Source organism: Pelophylax lessonae (genome assembly GCF_965119305.1).
Source record: "Pelophylax lessonae genome assembly, chromosome: 1".
Classification (NCBI taxonomy): Eukaryota; Metazoa; Chordata; class Amphibia; order Anura; family Ranidae; genus Pelophylax; species Pelophylax lessonae.
Window position 1 is genome coordinate 524,909,899 of NC_138768.1, and position 18,027 is coordinate 524,927,925.

General features: G+C 42.5%; 1 protein-coding gene across 1 annotated transcript in view; it reads left to right on the top strand.

The window, feature by feature from the left end:
• The window catches only part of DNAH6 (dynein axonemal heavy chain 6), a 473,665-nt gene that overhangs the window by 237,089 nt on the left and 218,549 nt on the right, over positions 1-18,027 (top strand). The window contains exons 40-41 of the mRNA XM_082248007.1: positions 7,952-8,109; positions 16,599-16,730. Of these exons, the coding sequence (XP_082104133.1) occupies positions 7,952-8,109; positions 16,599-16,730 (290 nt within the window). The remainder of the gene's footprint in view (positions 1-7,951; positions 8,110-16,598; positions 16,731-18,027) is intronic.

Consider the following 18,027-nt stretch of genomic DNA (forward strand, 5'->3'; position numbering starts at 1 on the left):
GGTTACCGCTAATGGCACTGAAATTCCACACTCGGGAATACCGCCAGGGAGGTTAAATGCCAGTATCCTTTTGCTGAAAAGGTCTCCAACCATTGGACAGTGCCACCTAAAGTGGACCATCCTGTTTCCAGATTGAATAAATCTACCCTTGTGCCTGTGGAGGATTCCCCAGTTTTTTGGATCCAGTGGACAGGCGGGTGGAATCTCTTTCCTGCCATCTTCTTGTGCTGGCGGGTTCCATTTGGAAACCAGTTTTTGTGTCTGTGTTGGTTTCACAGACGGTGACGGAATGGATTAGGGGGTTGCGGGAGTCTTTGGACCATGAAACTGTTCCTCCAGAACAGCTGGACCAGTTGGACCAGGTGATCCATGCTCTGGTGTAATGCGTCTATGGATGCGGCTCCCCTGGTGGCCAGGGTCTCGACCATGGGCATTGTTTTAAGACGCATGGTATGGTTGAAGAACTGGCTAGCTGACCAAGCTTCTAAAAAGGCCTTAGCTGATCTCCCCTTTCTGGGAGACAGGTTATTTGGCGACTCATTTGATGAGTTGATCAAGGAACTGACTGGCGAGAAGAGTAAAATGGTCGTGGATCCTCCATGGCGTCTTCCTCTGCGGGAAGATCTTCTATCTCAAGGACTGATCTTCCATCCTGTTTAACGGCTTGGCTGTTGAAAGCAAGGTGTTGAGGGATAGCGGTCTCTCTAATTGGTGATTCCTACCCTTTTGAAGGCCAGGAAATCGACCTCTAGGAAGATCTATCGTCGTATGTGGAAATCATACATTTCATGGTGTGAATCGCTGCAGCTTCACCCTCGCTCTTTTTCGATTGCTAGGGTTCTGGCCTTTTTGCAAAAAGGGGTTGAACAGTGCTTGGCATTGGGGACTATCAGGGCCAGGTGTCAGCGCCTTGGCTATTTACTTCCAACGTCTGTTGGCTACTCGTAGTTTGATTCACACCTTCATTCAGGGGGTGCATCATCTGGCCCCTCTGAGGAGATCCCCCATTGCCTCCATTGGATCTTTATTTGGCGGTTATTTGGCGACTCATTTGATGAGTTGATCAAGGAACTGACTGGCGAGAAGAGTACTCTTCTTCCTCAATCTTCCAAGGGTAAGACACCCTGTCCTAAGCAGGGTCCTTCCTTTTCTGCTCACACACATTTTTTTCGTGCCTCAGTGGTGCAAAAAAAAGCCCTGGGAAGACAAGTCCTCTTCAGTATGAAGGAGCGACTTCACCCGGCTCAGGGGTGGGGGGACGTCTGCACTTCTTTCAGGAACCCTGGACTTCCTTAACTCAGGACGATTGGGTTCGCGAACTGATTTGTTCTGGGTACAAGATCGACGTCCGCTCCCGGCCAGGGGACAGGTTCTTTCAGTCAAATCTTCACCTGTCTCTGGAGTGTTCGAAGGATTTGCGGGAGGCTGTGCGAGATCTCCTGGCTCAAGGGGTGATTGTGCCTGTTCCCCAACAGGAACGCTCTCGAGGTTTCTATTCAAACCTGTTCACTGTGCCCAGAAAGGAGTGCAAAGTGCATCCAATCCTGGACCTCAAGGCTCTCAACCACTTTGTGCGGGTGCAGAAGTTTCAAATGAAGTGCATTCGGTCGGTGGTGGCATCTTTGAATCAGGGGGATTTTATGGCTTCCATCGATCTCAAAGATGCGTACCTCCATGTCCCCATATTCGAGGGACACCAGCGATTCCTCAGCTTTGTGGTGGCAGAGGAGCACTTTCAATTTGTGGCATTACCCTTTGGTCTTGCCTCGGCTCCCAGAGTTTTTACCAAGGTCCTAGCCCCTGTGCTGGCCTTGTTGCGCCGACCAGGTATCTCCATTGTGGGGTATCTGGACGATCTCCTGTTGTGAGCAGTTTCCCATTTGGATCTGCTAGACAACATCTCCATCACCATTCGGACCCTTCAGGAATTCGGGTGGATGATCAATGTCGCTAAATCTGCCCTGACTCCGTCTGTGCTGGTCACCTATCTGGGGCTAATCCTTGACTCTGCTCTGGTGAGGGTCTTCCTTCATTGGAAAAGCTTCAGAAGTTGCAAGGGGCGGTCAGGTTGCTGATGGAGGTCGATCAGTCCTCCTTCCGAGCTTGCATGAGGGCCCTGGGTCTGATGGTCTTGACCTTCGATGCAGTCCCATTTGCTCAGTCTCACACGAGACAGCTGCAGAAAGAGATTCTGTCAAAATGGAACAGAGATCCTCGGTCATTGGACCAGAAGATTTGGTTGAGCCATCTCATGAAGTCGGCTCTCTCTTGGTGGCTCCAATCGCCTGTCCTATGACAGGGCAAGTCATTCCTGACGTTTTTTTGGATGGTGGTCACCACGGACGCCAGCCTGTCAGGCTGGGGTGGAGTGCCGAGGAAGCTCTGTACCTAGGGAACTTGGATGACAGAAGAGTCTTCCTTGCCGATCAATATCCTGGAGCTGAGAGTGATCAAGCTCAGCCTGCTTCACTGGATGAGTTGGCTACGCGGCTCTCTGGTTCGGGTCCAGTCGCATAATGCCACAGCCGTGGCTTACATCAATCATCAAGGGGGCACCAGGAGTGCCCTGGGAGCCAAGAAGGTGGCCGAGATTCTGTTATGGGCGGAACACAATGTTCCGGCTCTTTCCATGGTCCACATCCCGTAGGTAGGTGTTGGATCAGGGGTAGTGGTTCCTGCATCCGGAGGTGTTTCATCTCCTTTGTGCCCGGTGGGGGACTCGGAAGGTGGATCTGTTTGCATCTTGCCTCAACAGGAAAGTTCAGAGGATTGTGGCCAGGTCTCGAGATCCTCTAGCCGACGCCACAGATGCTCTGGTGGCTCCTTGGGTTGGTATCGCCTGTTATACTCCTTCCCTCTGCTCGTTCTCCTGCCAAGGTTTCTTCACCAGGTGATGATGGAAGGCATTCTGGTCATTCTGTTGGCTCCAGACTGGCCTCGGTGGTCTTGGTATGCAGAACTGGTAAAAATGGTCGTGGATCCTCCATGGCGTCTTCCTCTGCGGGAAGATCTTCTATCTCAAGGACTGATCTTCCATCCTGTTTAACGGCTTGGCTGTTGAAAGCAAGGTGTTGAGGGATAGCGGTCTCTCTAATTGGTGATTCCTACCCTTTTGAAGGCCAGGAAATCGACCTCTAGGAAGATCTATCGTCGTATGTGGAAATCATACATTTCATGGTGTGAATCGCTGCAGCTTCACCCTCGCTCTTTTTCGATTGCTAGGGTTCTGGCCTTTTTGCAAAAAGGGGTTGAACAGTGCTTGGCATTGGGGACTATCAGGGCCAGGTGTCAGCGCCTTGGCTATTTACTTCCAACGTCTGTTGGCTACTCGTAGTTTGATTCACACCTTCATTCAGGGGGTGCATCATCTGGCCCCTCTGAGGAGATCCCCCATTGCCTCCATTGGATCTTAATTTGGTTTTGTCTGTTCTTCAAAAGCCTCCTTTTGAGAATATTAGGGAGATTTCTCTGCTTTCTTTGTCGCAGAAGGTTGCCTTCCTAGTGGCTATCACTTCTGCCCACATAGTCTCTGAGTTGGCGGCGTTGTCCTGTCGTTCGCCTTATTTGGTGGTCCACCGGGATAAAGTGGTCCTCCGACCTAATCTGTCTTTTCTTCCTAAGGTGGTGTCGGATTTTCACCTGAATGAAGACATTATATTGCCTTCCTTATGTCCTAAGTCTAAACATCACAAAGAAGTTGCCTTACACTCTCTGGATGTGGTTTGGGCGATAAGAGTTTATCTGACGGTTACTGAGTCCTTGAGGAAGTTAGACTCTCTCTTTATCCTTCTGGACGGTCCTCGCAAAGGTTTGGCTGTGTCCGCTGCGACCATTTCGAGATGGATCAGGCAGATGGTGGTTCAGGCTTATTCAATCAAGGGTCAGATTCCTCCTTTCCCTGTGAAGGCACATTCTACTAGAGTGCTGAATGCCCCTTGGGGTTATTGCCATCAGGCCTCTGTTGTACAAGGCAGCGACTTGGTCGTCTGTGCACATCTTTAACAAATTTTACAAGGTGGATTTGTTGGCATCTTTGGATGCCTCTTTTGGCCACAAGGTTTTGCAGGCTGCTGTTTCATAAGATAATGTTTGTTTGTACTTATCTTCAGGGTCTTTTTTCTGGGTGAGCTCCTGTTGTTTGGTTGAGCTCCATGTTGCCCGCTTGCCTAAGTTTAGCCTTTTGGAGTTGACATTACTATTTGGTTGCGTTTTTCCCACCCCTCATACCTACACTGCTTTGGGACATCCCACTCAACTCATGGAGATGAGGCTGCTTCTGTCGATGGACAATAGAGAAAATAAGATTTTTGTGAGATCTTGCCGTAAAATCTTTTTCTCTGATGTCTGTCGACAGACGCAGCACCCGCCCCACAACTGATCTGGTGGATTGTGCAGTGGGGGTTTATGTCTAGAGGGTCATCCCCCTGGGCGTTGTGTATTCAAATTTTATTGCCTAGACTACTCCTGGTGGGAGGAGCAGAAACCCACTCAGCTCATGGAGATGAGGTTGCGTCTGTCGACGAACATCAGAGAAAAAGATTTTACGGTAAGATCTTACAAAAATCTTATTTTTAGTGTCACTCTAATTCATCCGACAGACAGGAAGGCAAGTGGGAACACAGACAGTGGTAAAAACCTGACCCTTTATTACAGACCTTTCCTTGTCCATTGGGATTATGCCTACGGACAATTATACAGAAAACAAGCAGGTGCTATATTTATCCTGTCATCTATCAATCTATGAAAAAGGGAAATACAAATAATTAAATGGTCTCAAGTTGAACTCCAGGCAGATATAAAATGTACATTTTAAATAATGAAGTTGATATACTGTACTTCATCAATATAGTGTGCAATCACTCCAGTTCAGACTTTGGGACTGGTTCTCTTGTGTTTTTGTGTTCTTCGCATGTAGAAGGTCAGTCTCAAAGTATTGTGATTTTTTTTAAATAAGTATCCGTGTCTCTTTCATGTTTCATGTCATACTGCATAAGGGAACAGAGTCAGCATCACACACAATATGTTTTGTAACACGATAAAAAGGTTTGTGAGCAGTACACCTTATTTAGACACTTGAGGGCATTGCTGGTCAATCTTTTGTTGAGAAGCTTTGTTTTATATTGAATTTACATTCATATATGAGTGCAGTCAAAAAAATTCAGTATGAATTATATTTAAAAATCATTAGTTATAAAAATCAAGTTATCACATTTCTTTACTTTATGTAAGGCAAGGAGGTAGCTAGAAATATTAAAAGCAGCATGACTTCTTAAATTGTTAGGATCATACTAAGTAGTACATTATTATTATCATATACAGTAAAGGCAACAGAGAACTATAATGAAAAGATCTCATTTAATTAATACTGTGGAATCGATTTACTAAAACTAGAAAGTGCAAAATCTGTTGCAACTGTGCATGGTAGCTAATCAGCTTCTAACGTCAGCTTGTTAAATTAAGCTTTGGCAAAAAACTTGGAAGCTGATTGGTTTCTATGTAGAGTTGCACTTTCCAGCTTTAATTAATCAACCCCCCTATGATTTAATATTGCTACAACAACAGTGATGCAGCAATGTAAGGCCTATTGCTCATGGATGTAATTGTTTCCTGATGTCTATACACAGTATCTTGCCAGCAGAGGTCCTGAGTAAAAAAAACACAATTTATATTCCCAGAAAAAACTTTGCCTATAGCATATACATGCATAATATTCTTCTTCATCATCTTCTAGCTGCCATGAGCAGGGGTACATGACCCTAAACTAACAGGAGGAAAGTTCAGAACTAATCTTCCAGGTAGTGAGAGTCAGTCAACAGTGAGTGAAGCCAAAACATAAATCTCTACTTCATAAAAAAAAAGAAGACATTATATGTGTATATATATATATGACACCTGCTACAATGTAAAGTAGTGAATGTACAGCTTGTATAACAGTGTAAATTTGCTGTCCCCTCAAAATAACTAAACACACAGCCATTAATATCCAAACCGCCGGCAACAAAATTGAGTACACCTCTAAGGGACAATGTCCAAATTGGGCCCAAACTGTCAATATTTTGTGTGACCACCATTATTTTCCAGTACTGCCTTAACCCTCTTGGGCATGGAGTTCACCAGAGCTTCACAGGTTACCACTGGAGTCCTCTTCCACTCCTCCATGATGACATCACAGAGCTGGTGGATGTTAGAGACCTTGCGCTCCTCCACCTTCCATTTGAGGATGCCCCACAGATGCTCAATACGGTTTTGGTCTGGAGACATGCTTAGCCAGTCCATCACCTTTACCCTCAGCTTCTTTAGCAAGGCAAAAAAAAAGAAAAAGAACAAGGGCGCCAAGTCATAAAGGTAGATGAACAGCTATATAATTTAATGTAGTAACTTACATGTTAAAAACAGGTATTCCAATAAGACAGCATGCATGGTGCAAAAGGACAGTCCCCACAGTGAATCCGATGGAAGATGCAAGATGAAGGATAATCGCATCTGGGTCCTGTATAATGGTGAAGGCAGTCCTGGATACCGGCAATACCGGGAGATGCCGCAAATGGCGTGGGCTCCCTGGCTGGGCAGCCTCACCGCAATCCGCCGTGCAGCAGGGAGGTAATGACCCGGAAACCAGAAGTAGAAAGGACAAGTCTGTCGGTTCCTCCACGGAAGCCGACAGGAACGAACACTGAACCAAGAGTGGAGGGCGGGCTGCAACGTCGTTTCGGAGGACCTCCTCCTTCATCAGGCAGGCCCGCCCCTCCACCATGGAAAGTTATTTAATCTATTCATTTATCCACTTAATGTTATTTACATTTATTTGTGATTTCATCTGTGGCACCACTGGTCATGTGGTCCCCTCCAGAGTGGTCCAGTGAGCGCTGATTCACTGACTTAGGTCAGTGTGTGTCTTTTTATTCACTTCTTTAGCAAGGCAATGGTTGTCTTGGAGGTGTTTGGGGTCGTTATCATGTTGGAATACTGCCCTGCAGCCCAGTTTCCCCATTGAGGGCATAATGCTCTGCTTCAGTATGTTACAGTACATGTTGGCATTCATGGTTCCCCCAATGAACTGTATCTCCCCAGTGCCAGCAGCACTCATACAGCCCCAGACCATGACACTCCCACCACCATGCTCCTCCACCTTCCATTTGAGGATGCCCCACAGATGCTCAATACGGTTTTGGTCTGGAGACATGCTTAGCCAGTCCATCACCTTTACCCTCAGCTTCTTTAGCAAGGCAAAAAAAAAAGAAAAAGAACTCAATACAGTGGTTGTCTTGGAGGTGTTTAGGGTCGTTATCATGTTGGAATACTGCCCTGCGGCCCAGTCTCCGAAGAGAGGGGATAATGCTCTGCTTCAGTATGTCACAGTACATGTTGGCATTCATGGTTCCCCCAATGAACTGTATCTCCCCATTGCCAGCAGCACTCATACAGCCCCAGACCATGACACTCCCACCACCATGCTTGACTGTAGGCAAGACATACTTGTCTTTGTACTCCTCACCTGGTTGCTGCCACACATGCTTGGCATCATCTGAACCAAATAAGTTTGTCTTGGTCTCATCAGACCACAGGATTTTGCTTTGAATAAATACATTACATATGAACCTGTACAATGTAAACATATTAACACACCACAATACAGTTACATTCAAGGCTTGCCATGAATGATAACTGTCTCGGTTGCTTGTTCTCTCAAATGAACTGTCAAGCCACCGAATAGATGCTATCAGAACTGATAACATGTGCAGCACTATGGCAACTGTAGATCAAACAGGGGCTAAGATGGCAGCTTCCTTGGCTGTATAGGATAGGAAGGTTATGTTCCACTTTAAATATACATAGAATTATTTGTGTTTTTGTATTACCATATGTTCTTTTTCCTTATAGGAATTTACTGTATACTCAGAATTAACGCATCTGACATATTACCTCTCTTTATTTTGTATCCTGCTTTCAGGGGCACCCGGTAACAAGCGAGTCATCATATTTGTGGATGACTTAAACATGCCAAAATTAGACCGATATGGATCCCAACCCCCTATTGAATTACTTCGCCAATATCAAGATTTCAAAGGATTTTATGACAGAGAGAAAATGTTTTGGAAAGACATTCAGGTACCGTGAAACTGGCTTTTCAATATTGCTGTCATAAATTACTTATGTTTGGTCTGCTAAATTAATATAAATTGTAAAAGGAATATTTAGACATGTATACCTGTATATTCTGAATATTATAAAATTTTCCCAAATGTTTTTTTTTTTAATTGTTTATTTAGGATAGACAAAGGTAAACTGTGTTAGAGATTAAAGCATCTCAGGCACAACTGAGCACAACAGCCAGACAAACATACCCAATAAGTGCATTACTATCCTAAAGGTCAGAGACCTAATGCAGCAAGCTCACCAATGCTCAATAGAAAATCTCATAGACAAATGAGTAAGGTACACAATTAACCACTTTACCACCGGAGGATTTTCCTGCTAAAAGACCAGGGGTTTTTTTGCGATTTTTTACTGCGTGACTTTAACGGACAATTGCGCGGTCGTGCGACGCTGTACCTAAACGAATTTCACGTCCTTTTTTTCTCACAAACAGAGCTTTCTTTTGGTGGTATTTGATCACCTGTGCGATTTTTTGATCATGCGCTATAAACAAAAAAAGAGCGTAATTTTTGCAAAAACAACAATATTTTTCACTTTTTTTTATATGAAATTCCCCCCAAAAAAATGTAAAAATCAAAATTTTTTAAAATTTTCGGCCAATTTGTTTTACGCTACCTATGTTTGGTAAAAAAAATCGCAAAAAGCGTATTTTGATTGGTTTGCGCAAAAGTTATCGCGTTTACTAACAAAGGGAAAGATTTTTGTCATTTTTGGTGTTTTTTTTTTTAACGAGTAATGGCGGCGATCTGCGATTTTTTTTGCGGTACTGCGACATTGCGGCGGACAGATCGGACCCTTGACTGACATTTTTGACACTTTTGGGGGTACCAGTGACATTACTGCAGTAATCAGTGCTATATATATGCACTGTTACTGCAAAAATGACACTGGCAGGGAAGGGGTTAACAGTATTGGACAGGGAGGGGTTAAGTGTGTCCTAGGGGCGTGATTCTAACTGTGCAGGGACAGGTCTACTAGTGTAAAAACAAAGATCAACAGTTCTACATAGTAGAACTGTCTGATCTTGACTTTTACACAGGGAGAACTGACAGGCGGCTTGTTTACATAAGCCGCTCTGTCTTTCTCCCACTGTACCGGCGATCGTAGTGTGACCGGCGGACATCGGGTCCACCAGTCACACTCCCGCACTCCTCCGTGAACGAGCCGAGGCGGGCGCGCGCCTCAGCGGGCGCGCGCCCGCCCGCTATTGGCCCTAGAAGGAGTGACAGGCGAGCGACGTAGACCTACGTCACTCTGCCTGGCCGGGGCCGACTGCCGCAGTAAATATACTGTGCGCAGTCGGCAACCGGTTAAAGGGTACATGAACCTCAAAGACCTGCTAATGCATACCAGAGTTTTGTAAAATGGTATAATAATAGGAAAAAAAGAAGACAACAAACAGAAAGGGAAAGAGAAGAGAACAATAAAAAAAAAGGGGGGGTGTCAACAAACTAAAGATCTTAGTAAGCTGCTTCAAGGCACTAAACAGAATTGTCAAAAGTTATCCATGTCATAGCCAGTTACACCCCACACCAGTGGGATGTATCAACTCTCGATACTCAGATGAGCAGGAAAGAAATTGACCAGGGGTACCCAAATGCTTTTATATATACTGTACATTTGAAAAAATGTATATATATATTTTGTGTAGCAGTTGCCCGTACTAACAGAAATATGGAAGCCACTATCACTGACCTCCTTCTAAAACGCTAGTTGCCTGTCTCTGGTCTCAATACTTTCTGTGTTTCTAAGCTAGCGAACTACTAGCAAAGTCAATGAAAAGCCACAGGTTCTGATTTGCATACTTGTCCAATGCCAATGACACAGTACTGAAGCCTTAGGGTCAATGTAACAGCATGGAAACTAGCATTTTCAATAAGGAAAGCAATGCAAAGGCAGCCTTAAAGTGTTACTAAGCCCACAACAGTAAAATCAGTCTGTATATGCAGTAAAGCAGGCTTGTTATACTCACTGTGGGGCCTAAAGGGTTAATCCTGGGCATTGTTCAAAAAGACCCCTCCCCTTCTTCCACAGTCCCCAATCCATCTCCTGATAATACAGAGCCTTTGGAGTCATTCTACACATGTTCAGTTTGGTGTGTATTGCTACAGCGGTTTTTTTTTTTTTTTCTTGGGAGGATGCATGTGATCAGCACAGGCCCAATCAGCACTGTCCAGACAGAGGATCTAGGGTCCCTACAGCCTCACAGAACAGTCAGAGTAGAATGTAACTCCTCCTACAGGCTTTAACCAGACACTGATAGAAGTCACAAGACTGCTATATACTTCTGATGGGAAAAGGTATTTAGCAGTTTATATTTACTAAAACAATTGCATTTCTATGTTCTGTGTACTGTGGGAGACCACATATAGTGAATGCAGGGTCCTGGGTTTAGTAACCCTTTAAAGCCTATGTGTACGTAAAATAAAAAACAGAAAAATCAGTGCAATAAATGTATTGTATAATCAGCAGGATGTAACCCTTGTGCTGATGCCTCTTCTGTCAGTAGAAATTATTTTCCACCCATAATCTATAATCCTACGTTGCGGCAGGGGTTAATACAGTTAAAGGGCTGTCACAGGCTTTCATCAAGAGAGTCCAACCCACCCAGCCCTTTCCACCTAGCTCCTCCATTCACAGAAGTCAATACTACAGCTTCTATGAATGAAATGTGAACTATGAAAGGAGGGGGCGGAGCTGTCAATCATCTGCCCATCCTCTGTCCATATATCAGTTGTGTTGTAGTACAAGGAACATGCTTAAGAAGAGAGAGCAGTCTGGCAGGGAGAAAAGCTCATCACTGTACTGCTTCTCATTTCACTGTCCACTATCAGAGTGGGGGATAGGGAGGACACCTGCAAGTGAAAGAGAAACTGCAGCACAGAGAGATTAAAGGCTCTTTGTAAAAAATATTCACTATGCGAATTTGTGTCAATCATTTGCACAGGTGCAACAAATCTTCACTGTAATTTGCCTTATACTTGTTTTTTCTAAGATTGTCAGTGTCCTCTAGTGGCAATGATACAGTATTTTTCCTGAAATATCCCAACCAGAAAATACCACATTATTTCCACTAGAGGGCACTGACGATTCTAGGAAATAAATATATTAAGGAAATTACAGTGAAGATGTGTGATGCCTGTGCAAATGATTGACACATTCATACAAAGGGAATTTTTATACATAGATCCCACAATTTCTTTTCCTACCAGGCAGCACTGTGTAAAATCTCAGAACTGCATGGACAAAAATAGAAATCCTTTGGCAGGTAAAATAGCTTTCATACATGTATTTCAGCTGTTTGCCTAGGTTCAGGTTTACTGTAAACTTGTAGAAGTCACTGCATTTATGTTTCTGTGTCACAAATATTTGATAGCAAGTTTGTTCTTGCTATTGTTGCCAGTACAGAGCAAAAGAAGGGACTCTATATTATATTCCTTTGGTAATGTGACTTTGATCAGGTATCTCTACACTGAGCATTTTATCATCAGATAAGCTCTGCACTGTTTATTTGTTGCTTTGTGGATCTCTGTGGTTATGTAATTTGTCCCTTCATTACATTGTGGTCATCAGTCATCTGATGACAGCACGTTATTGTCTGCACTGATCATGAGATGTTTGTGTATACTGTGCAGTATTGATCAGAAGTATGGAAACTGTCAGATTCCATACATTTCACCGCAGCAGGTAGATATGGAACAAAAATATCTGACATGGCTTGGCAAGTGTACATCTCTCCATATTTATTCTTGTATGTGTCACAACTAATCAAACAAACTAACAAATACATACAGAATATATTTACAGTATATACCGTATATATATATATATATATATATATATATATATATATATATACAGTGCCTTGCGAAAGTAATCGGCCCCCTTGAACTTTGTGACCTTTTGCCACATTTCAGGCTTCAAACATAAAGATATAAAACTGTAATTTTTTGTGAAGAATCAACAACAAGTGGGACACAATCATGAAGTGGAACGAAATTTATTGGATATTTCAAACTTTTTTAACAAATAAAAAACTGAAAAATTGGGCGTGCAAAATTATTCAGCCCCCTTAAGTTAATACTTTGTAGCGCCACCTTTTGCTGCGATTACAGCTGTAAGTCGCTTGGGGTATGTCTCTATCAGTTTTGAACATCGAGAGACTGAAATTTTTGCCCATTCCTCCTTGCAACACAGCTCGAGCTCAGTGAGGTTGGATGGAGAGCGTTTGTGAACAGCAGTTTTCAATTCTTTCCACAGATTCTCGATTGGATTCAGGTCTGGACTTTGACTTGACCATTCTAACACCTTGATATGTTTATTTGTGAACCATTCCATTGTAGATTTTGCTTTATGTTTTGGATCATTGTCTTGTTGGAAGACAAATCTCCGTCCCAGTCTCAGGTCTTTTGCAGACTCCATCAGGTTTTCTTCCAGAATAGTCCTGTATTTGGCTCCATCCATCTTCCCATCAATTTTAACCATCTTCCCTGTCCCTGCTGAAGAAAAGCAGGCCCAAACCATGATGCTGCCACCACTATGTTTGACAGTGGGGATGGTGTGCTCAGGGCGATGAGCTTTGTTGCTTTTTACGCCAAACATAACGTTTTGCATTGTTGCCAAAAAGTTTGATTTTGGTTTCATCTGACCAGAGCACCTTCTTCCACATGTTTGGTGTGTCTCCCAGGTGGCTTGTGGCAAACTTTAAACAACACTTTTTTATGGATATCTTTAAGAAATGGCTTTCTTCTTGCCACTCTTCCATAAAGGCCAGATTTGTGCAGTATACGACTGATTGTTGTCCTATGGACAGAGTCTCCCACCTCAGCTGTATATCTCTGCAGTTCATCCAGAGTGATCATGGGCCTCTTGGCTGCATCTCTGATCAGTCTTCTCCTTGTATGAGCTGAAAGTTTAGAGGGACGGCCAGGTCTTCGTAGATTTGCAATGGTCTGATACTCCTTCCATTTCAATATTATCGCTTGCACAGTGCTCCTTGGGATGTTTAAAGCTTGGGAAATCTTTTTGTATCCAAATCCGGCTTTAAACTTCTCCACAACAGTATCTCTGATGTGCCTGGTGTGTTCCTTGTTCTTCATGATGCTCTCTGCGCTTTAAACAGACCTCTGAGACTATCACAGTGCAGGTGCATTTATACAGAGACTTGATAACACATAGGTGGATTCTTTTTATCATCATTAGTCATTTAGGTCAACATTGGATCATTCAGAGATCCTCACTGAACTTCTGGAGAGAGTTTGCTGCACTGAAAGTAAAGGGGCTGAATAATTTTGCACGCCCAATTTTTCGGTTTTTTATTTGTTAACAAAGTTTGAAATATCCAATAAATTTCGTTCCACTTCATGATTGTGTCCCACTTGTAGTTGATTCTTCACAAAAAATTACAGTTTTATATCTTTATGTTTGAAGCCTGAAATGTGGCAAAAGGTTGCAAAGTTCAAGGGGGCCGAATACTTTCACAAGGCACTGCATATATATATATATATATATATATTAGGTCTAATATATAATATAGTATATATATATATATATATATATATATATATATATATATACTATATCTAATCTAATATAGTATATATATATATATACTATATTACCAAAAGCATCAGGGCGCCTGCCTTTACACGCACATGAACTTTAATGGCATCCCAGTCTTAGTTCGTAGGGTTCAATATTAAGTTGGCCCACCCTTTTCAGCTATAACAGCTTCAAATCTTCTGGGAAGGCTGTCCACAAGGATTAGAAGTGTGTCTATGGGAATGTTTGACCATTCTTGCAGAAGCGCATTTGTGAGGTTAGGCACTGATGTTGAAGAGAAGGCCTGGCTCGCAGTCTGCGTTCTAATTTATCCCAAAGGTGTTCTATCGGGTTGAGGTCAGGACTCTGTGAAGGCCAGTCAAGTTCCTCCATCCCAAGCTCGCCCATCCATGTCTTTATGGACCTTGCTTTGTGCACTGGTCCAAATCATTTGGTGGAGGGGGGATTATGGTGTGCGGTTGTTTTTCAGGGGTTGGGCTTGTCCCCAAACACGCTCATTCATATTTTTATGGACCTTGCTTTGTGCACGGCTGCACAGTCATGTTGGAACAGGAAGGGGCCATCCCCAAACTGTTCCCAAAAAGTTGGGAGCATGAAGTTGTCCAAAATGTCTTGGTATGCTGACGCCTTAGGCGTTCCCTTCACTGGATCTAAGGGGCCAAGCCCAAACCCCTGAAAAACAACCCCACACCATGATCCTCCCCTCCACCAAATGATTTGGACCAGTGCACAAAGCAAGGTCCATGAAGACATGGATGAGTGAGTTTGGGATGGAGGAACTTGACTGGCCTGCACAGACTCTTGACCTTAATCGGATAGAACAGCTTTGGGATGAATTAGAGCAGAGACTGTAAAGCAGTCTCTCCAACATCAGTGCCTGACCTCACAATTGCACTTCTGGAAGGTCAAACATTCCCATAGACACACTCCTAAACCTTGTTACAGCCTTCCCAGAGGAGTTGAAGCTGTTATAGCTGTAAAGCGTGGGCCAACTCAATATTGAATCCTACGTACTAAGACTGGGATGCCATTAAAGTTCATGTGCGTGTAAAGGCAGGCTTCCCAAACTTTTTGTAATAAAGCATATATATATATATATATTTACACACACGCAAGTATATATATATATATCAATTTATTTTTATGGCTTAGGATTTTCTCCTTCTGTCAGACAAAAGCCTTTCTTGTGCGGCGATGCCTTTCTTTCTAGTGCACTTATTGGATTTGAAATGTACCTTTCACTAAATAGTAGGTTTTGAGATACATAAGTGCCAGAGAGAATTTGGTTGATAGCTAAATCCATGAACTAGTGACTCTCTGATGGTACCTGGGGGTAAAAAGGTGACTATAACCCTTCAGCCCAGAAATTTTGTTTTTAGAAGTACAAACTTCATTTTTTATTTCTTAGGTTGCTTGTCTATGCATTTCCTCATCTGTGATCTTTTTTTTGTTCCTTGATTTTATACATAGCTACATACATTTTAGAGCTGTCAATTCTATAGACTTCATTAGCTAAATACATTTTATGGGTAATGGAAATGTTCTTATTCATATGTTTTTGCAAAAAAAACACATGAAATATACAACCTATTTTCAGTTCACTTAACTAAAAGCTTTGGTGAACATGTGAAAATAAATTAATTAAAATGGCATGTGTGTTTTTTTTTTTGTGTGTTGAATGTCTTATTATATTTTTTGTCCTTAAAAAACATCTATATAGGAGGAGATTTACTAAAACTGGAGCGATCAGAATCTGGTGCAGCTGTGCTTGGTAGCAAATCAGTCTAAATTCAGCTTATTCATTTAAGCTTTGACAATAAATCCTGGAAGTTGATTGGTTTCTATGCAGAGCTGCACCAGATTTTGCATACTCCAGTCTGTTTTACATATTTTCTCAGTAGCAGAAAACTTCACAGGGTTAGTTACTCTGGACCAATGGTCTAGAACAAAATGTAAGTTTTTATTTTATATATATATATTTTTTTTAAATAGACCCCCCTAAGTGCTATATATGAGTACAAAGACTTGGTTTAGGGGTTAGGCTATAGAATAGCTGCCATGCTGACCATTTTGTTTAAAGAGTCATTGGCTCCAAAGGCTAATGCAGTATGATATTGACTTTACTGTATGTTTGCTACATGTCAGTGACACCAAAAGGCATGCCAGCCAGTCAACTAGAATTTTAGAAGGTTAGTAATGGCAGCCCTGTATTTCTTTAATGACAGGTTAACTTTAAGATTTTAACTGTGGACTGTCTAACAAATGAATTGTGGGATGTGGGTACCCCCCCACACCTTGTACAATAATATAGTCTTGGGGAGCTCTAACAGAAAAGGAGAACTTTTTGTTTTGTCCAACAGCAGCCAATGTGGTCATTTTCTTCTCTCCTGTCCTGGAATGTTGGCAGGTCCTCATCGTCATCATGTACTATGCGGGACCAATGCCAACTGCTTATACTGCATTGCATGAGAGGACGTTGGCAAGGAGGGAGAAAATGTGACCAGAAAAGAAGTGCAGCTTTTCTAATTCTCCTTATTACAGTACTCATACACTTAACAAGCATTATATCCTGAATATATGGGGGCACCCACATTTCATTTTTTTTGTCCAGTCCGGAATTTGTTTACTAGCTGTTAATAACTTATGCTCTTTTTTTCTGTGTATATTTGTTTTTTTCAACATATTTCTGTGTACCTTTACGTTTTCTGATGAGTAGATTTCACATGATATGATAACATCACTCAGAATGTTTGCTAAAGAGGTCATTTCAGGGCTCCTTTCTATTATAGGTATTGTTACATGGAGTTGGCTGAATGCTCTTGCATCTCACGGTTACATTTGACACAGATTGTGCATGATGTTATCATTTTTTCCCGTAGGACGTGACTATTGCAGCTGCTTGTGCTCCTCCAGGTGGAGGTCGCAATCCAGTAACTCCCCGCTTTATAAGACACTTCAGCATGTTATGCCTGCCAACACCCTCGGAGCACAGCCTTAAACAGATTTTTCAGGTCAGTACCTTCTTCAGCAAACCCAGGAAAAATGAAATCAGCCTGTACTCCACAATCCTTCAATAAGGTTTTTTTTCTTTTAGAACAAAGGATTAATCTGCATTTCAATAGTGCAGGTAGCATTGGTAAAATGATTCATGATAGGTTTCTACTTAAAGACACATTTTGGAGGAACTATAGTGTGTTTTTCATCAGAACAAATTTTGAATTGCCATCTGCATAATTATTTTACCATTTGCCTAATTTCCTTTTTTATTCGACTTCCACGTTTCTAAAATATTTTTTTTAAGTCTATATATTGATTATTTATTATTTTATTATTTTATAAAGTTTTTGTTATTGTACTAAATACAGAGATCTGTAGAGTAGTCACAGAGTAAGCTCTCAGCAGTTCAGTGCAAATAATTTGGGGTTAAACAGCCACTAAATGATGTCCTTATTCTCAAACAATAAGCCATACATGCCCACTACTTAATGGCCATGTAATCTGTTTTTCATAAAATTAAGTTTTTCTGCCTCCTTGCACTCTACAAATCCCATGGTCCCTAGTTCATCTCCGGAGTGAACAAGGAGATCGTTCTTACATGCAGGGGAACCATGGACAATAAATGTAGCCACCCTCTAACAAAAAGTCAGATCACAGCCACAAAAAAACAGAAGTTTAATATCATTTTAATTTAGTAGAGGAGTCTTTGAGAAAGGGGGCAGAGCCCCAGAAAAGCGTAGTGAGTCTCCTCTTCTATCTCATGCTTATGAGTCTGAAGCAAGGTGCATGAGTGGCAGCTGGGACAATGCTTGATTGCATCCATCTGGCAGGCTTAGTTCCCTAAGAGCAGTGCACACTGCTCTCTGTGTAACAATTTGTGACATAGTATCTCCCCTTCTGCCCTCATGCTGCTCTTCAGGTTTCCCAGATTGTATAATACATTTTCCACACTCTGATCCTGCACCCCTGGTTTATTTTTCTTATATGTCCAAAGAGTAAATTATGTTTGAGTCCCGGTTCCCACTGGTGCAATGGGAGAAACCGTGCAATTCAGTGCCAGTTCCCGCATTTCACCAGAATCTCACAGTGGTTCATACTGAGATCTGTGAATCATTGGGGGTGTCAATGTAATGTTAAGGACCTCTCCCCAGATTGGTTTGCAGATTGCAGTGTGAACTGTGAAATGGTGCAGGAATCGACGCGCATAGGTGTGAACACCTAAGCGATCCGATACTAGTGCGAACAAAATAAGGGTCCTTCACCACAGCTTGTTTGGCTGAAATCGCATCGTACAGGTATCACATGTGATCT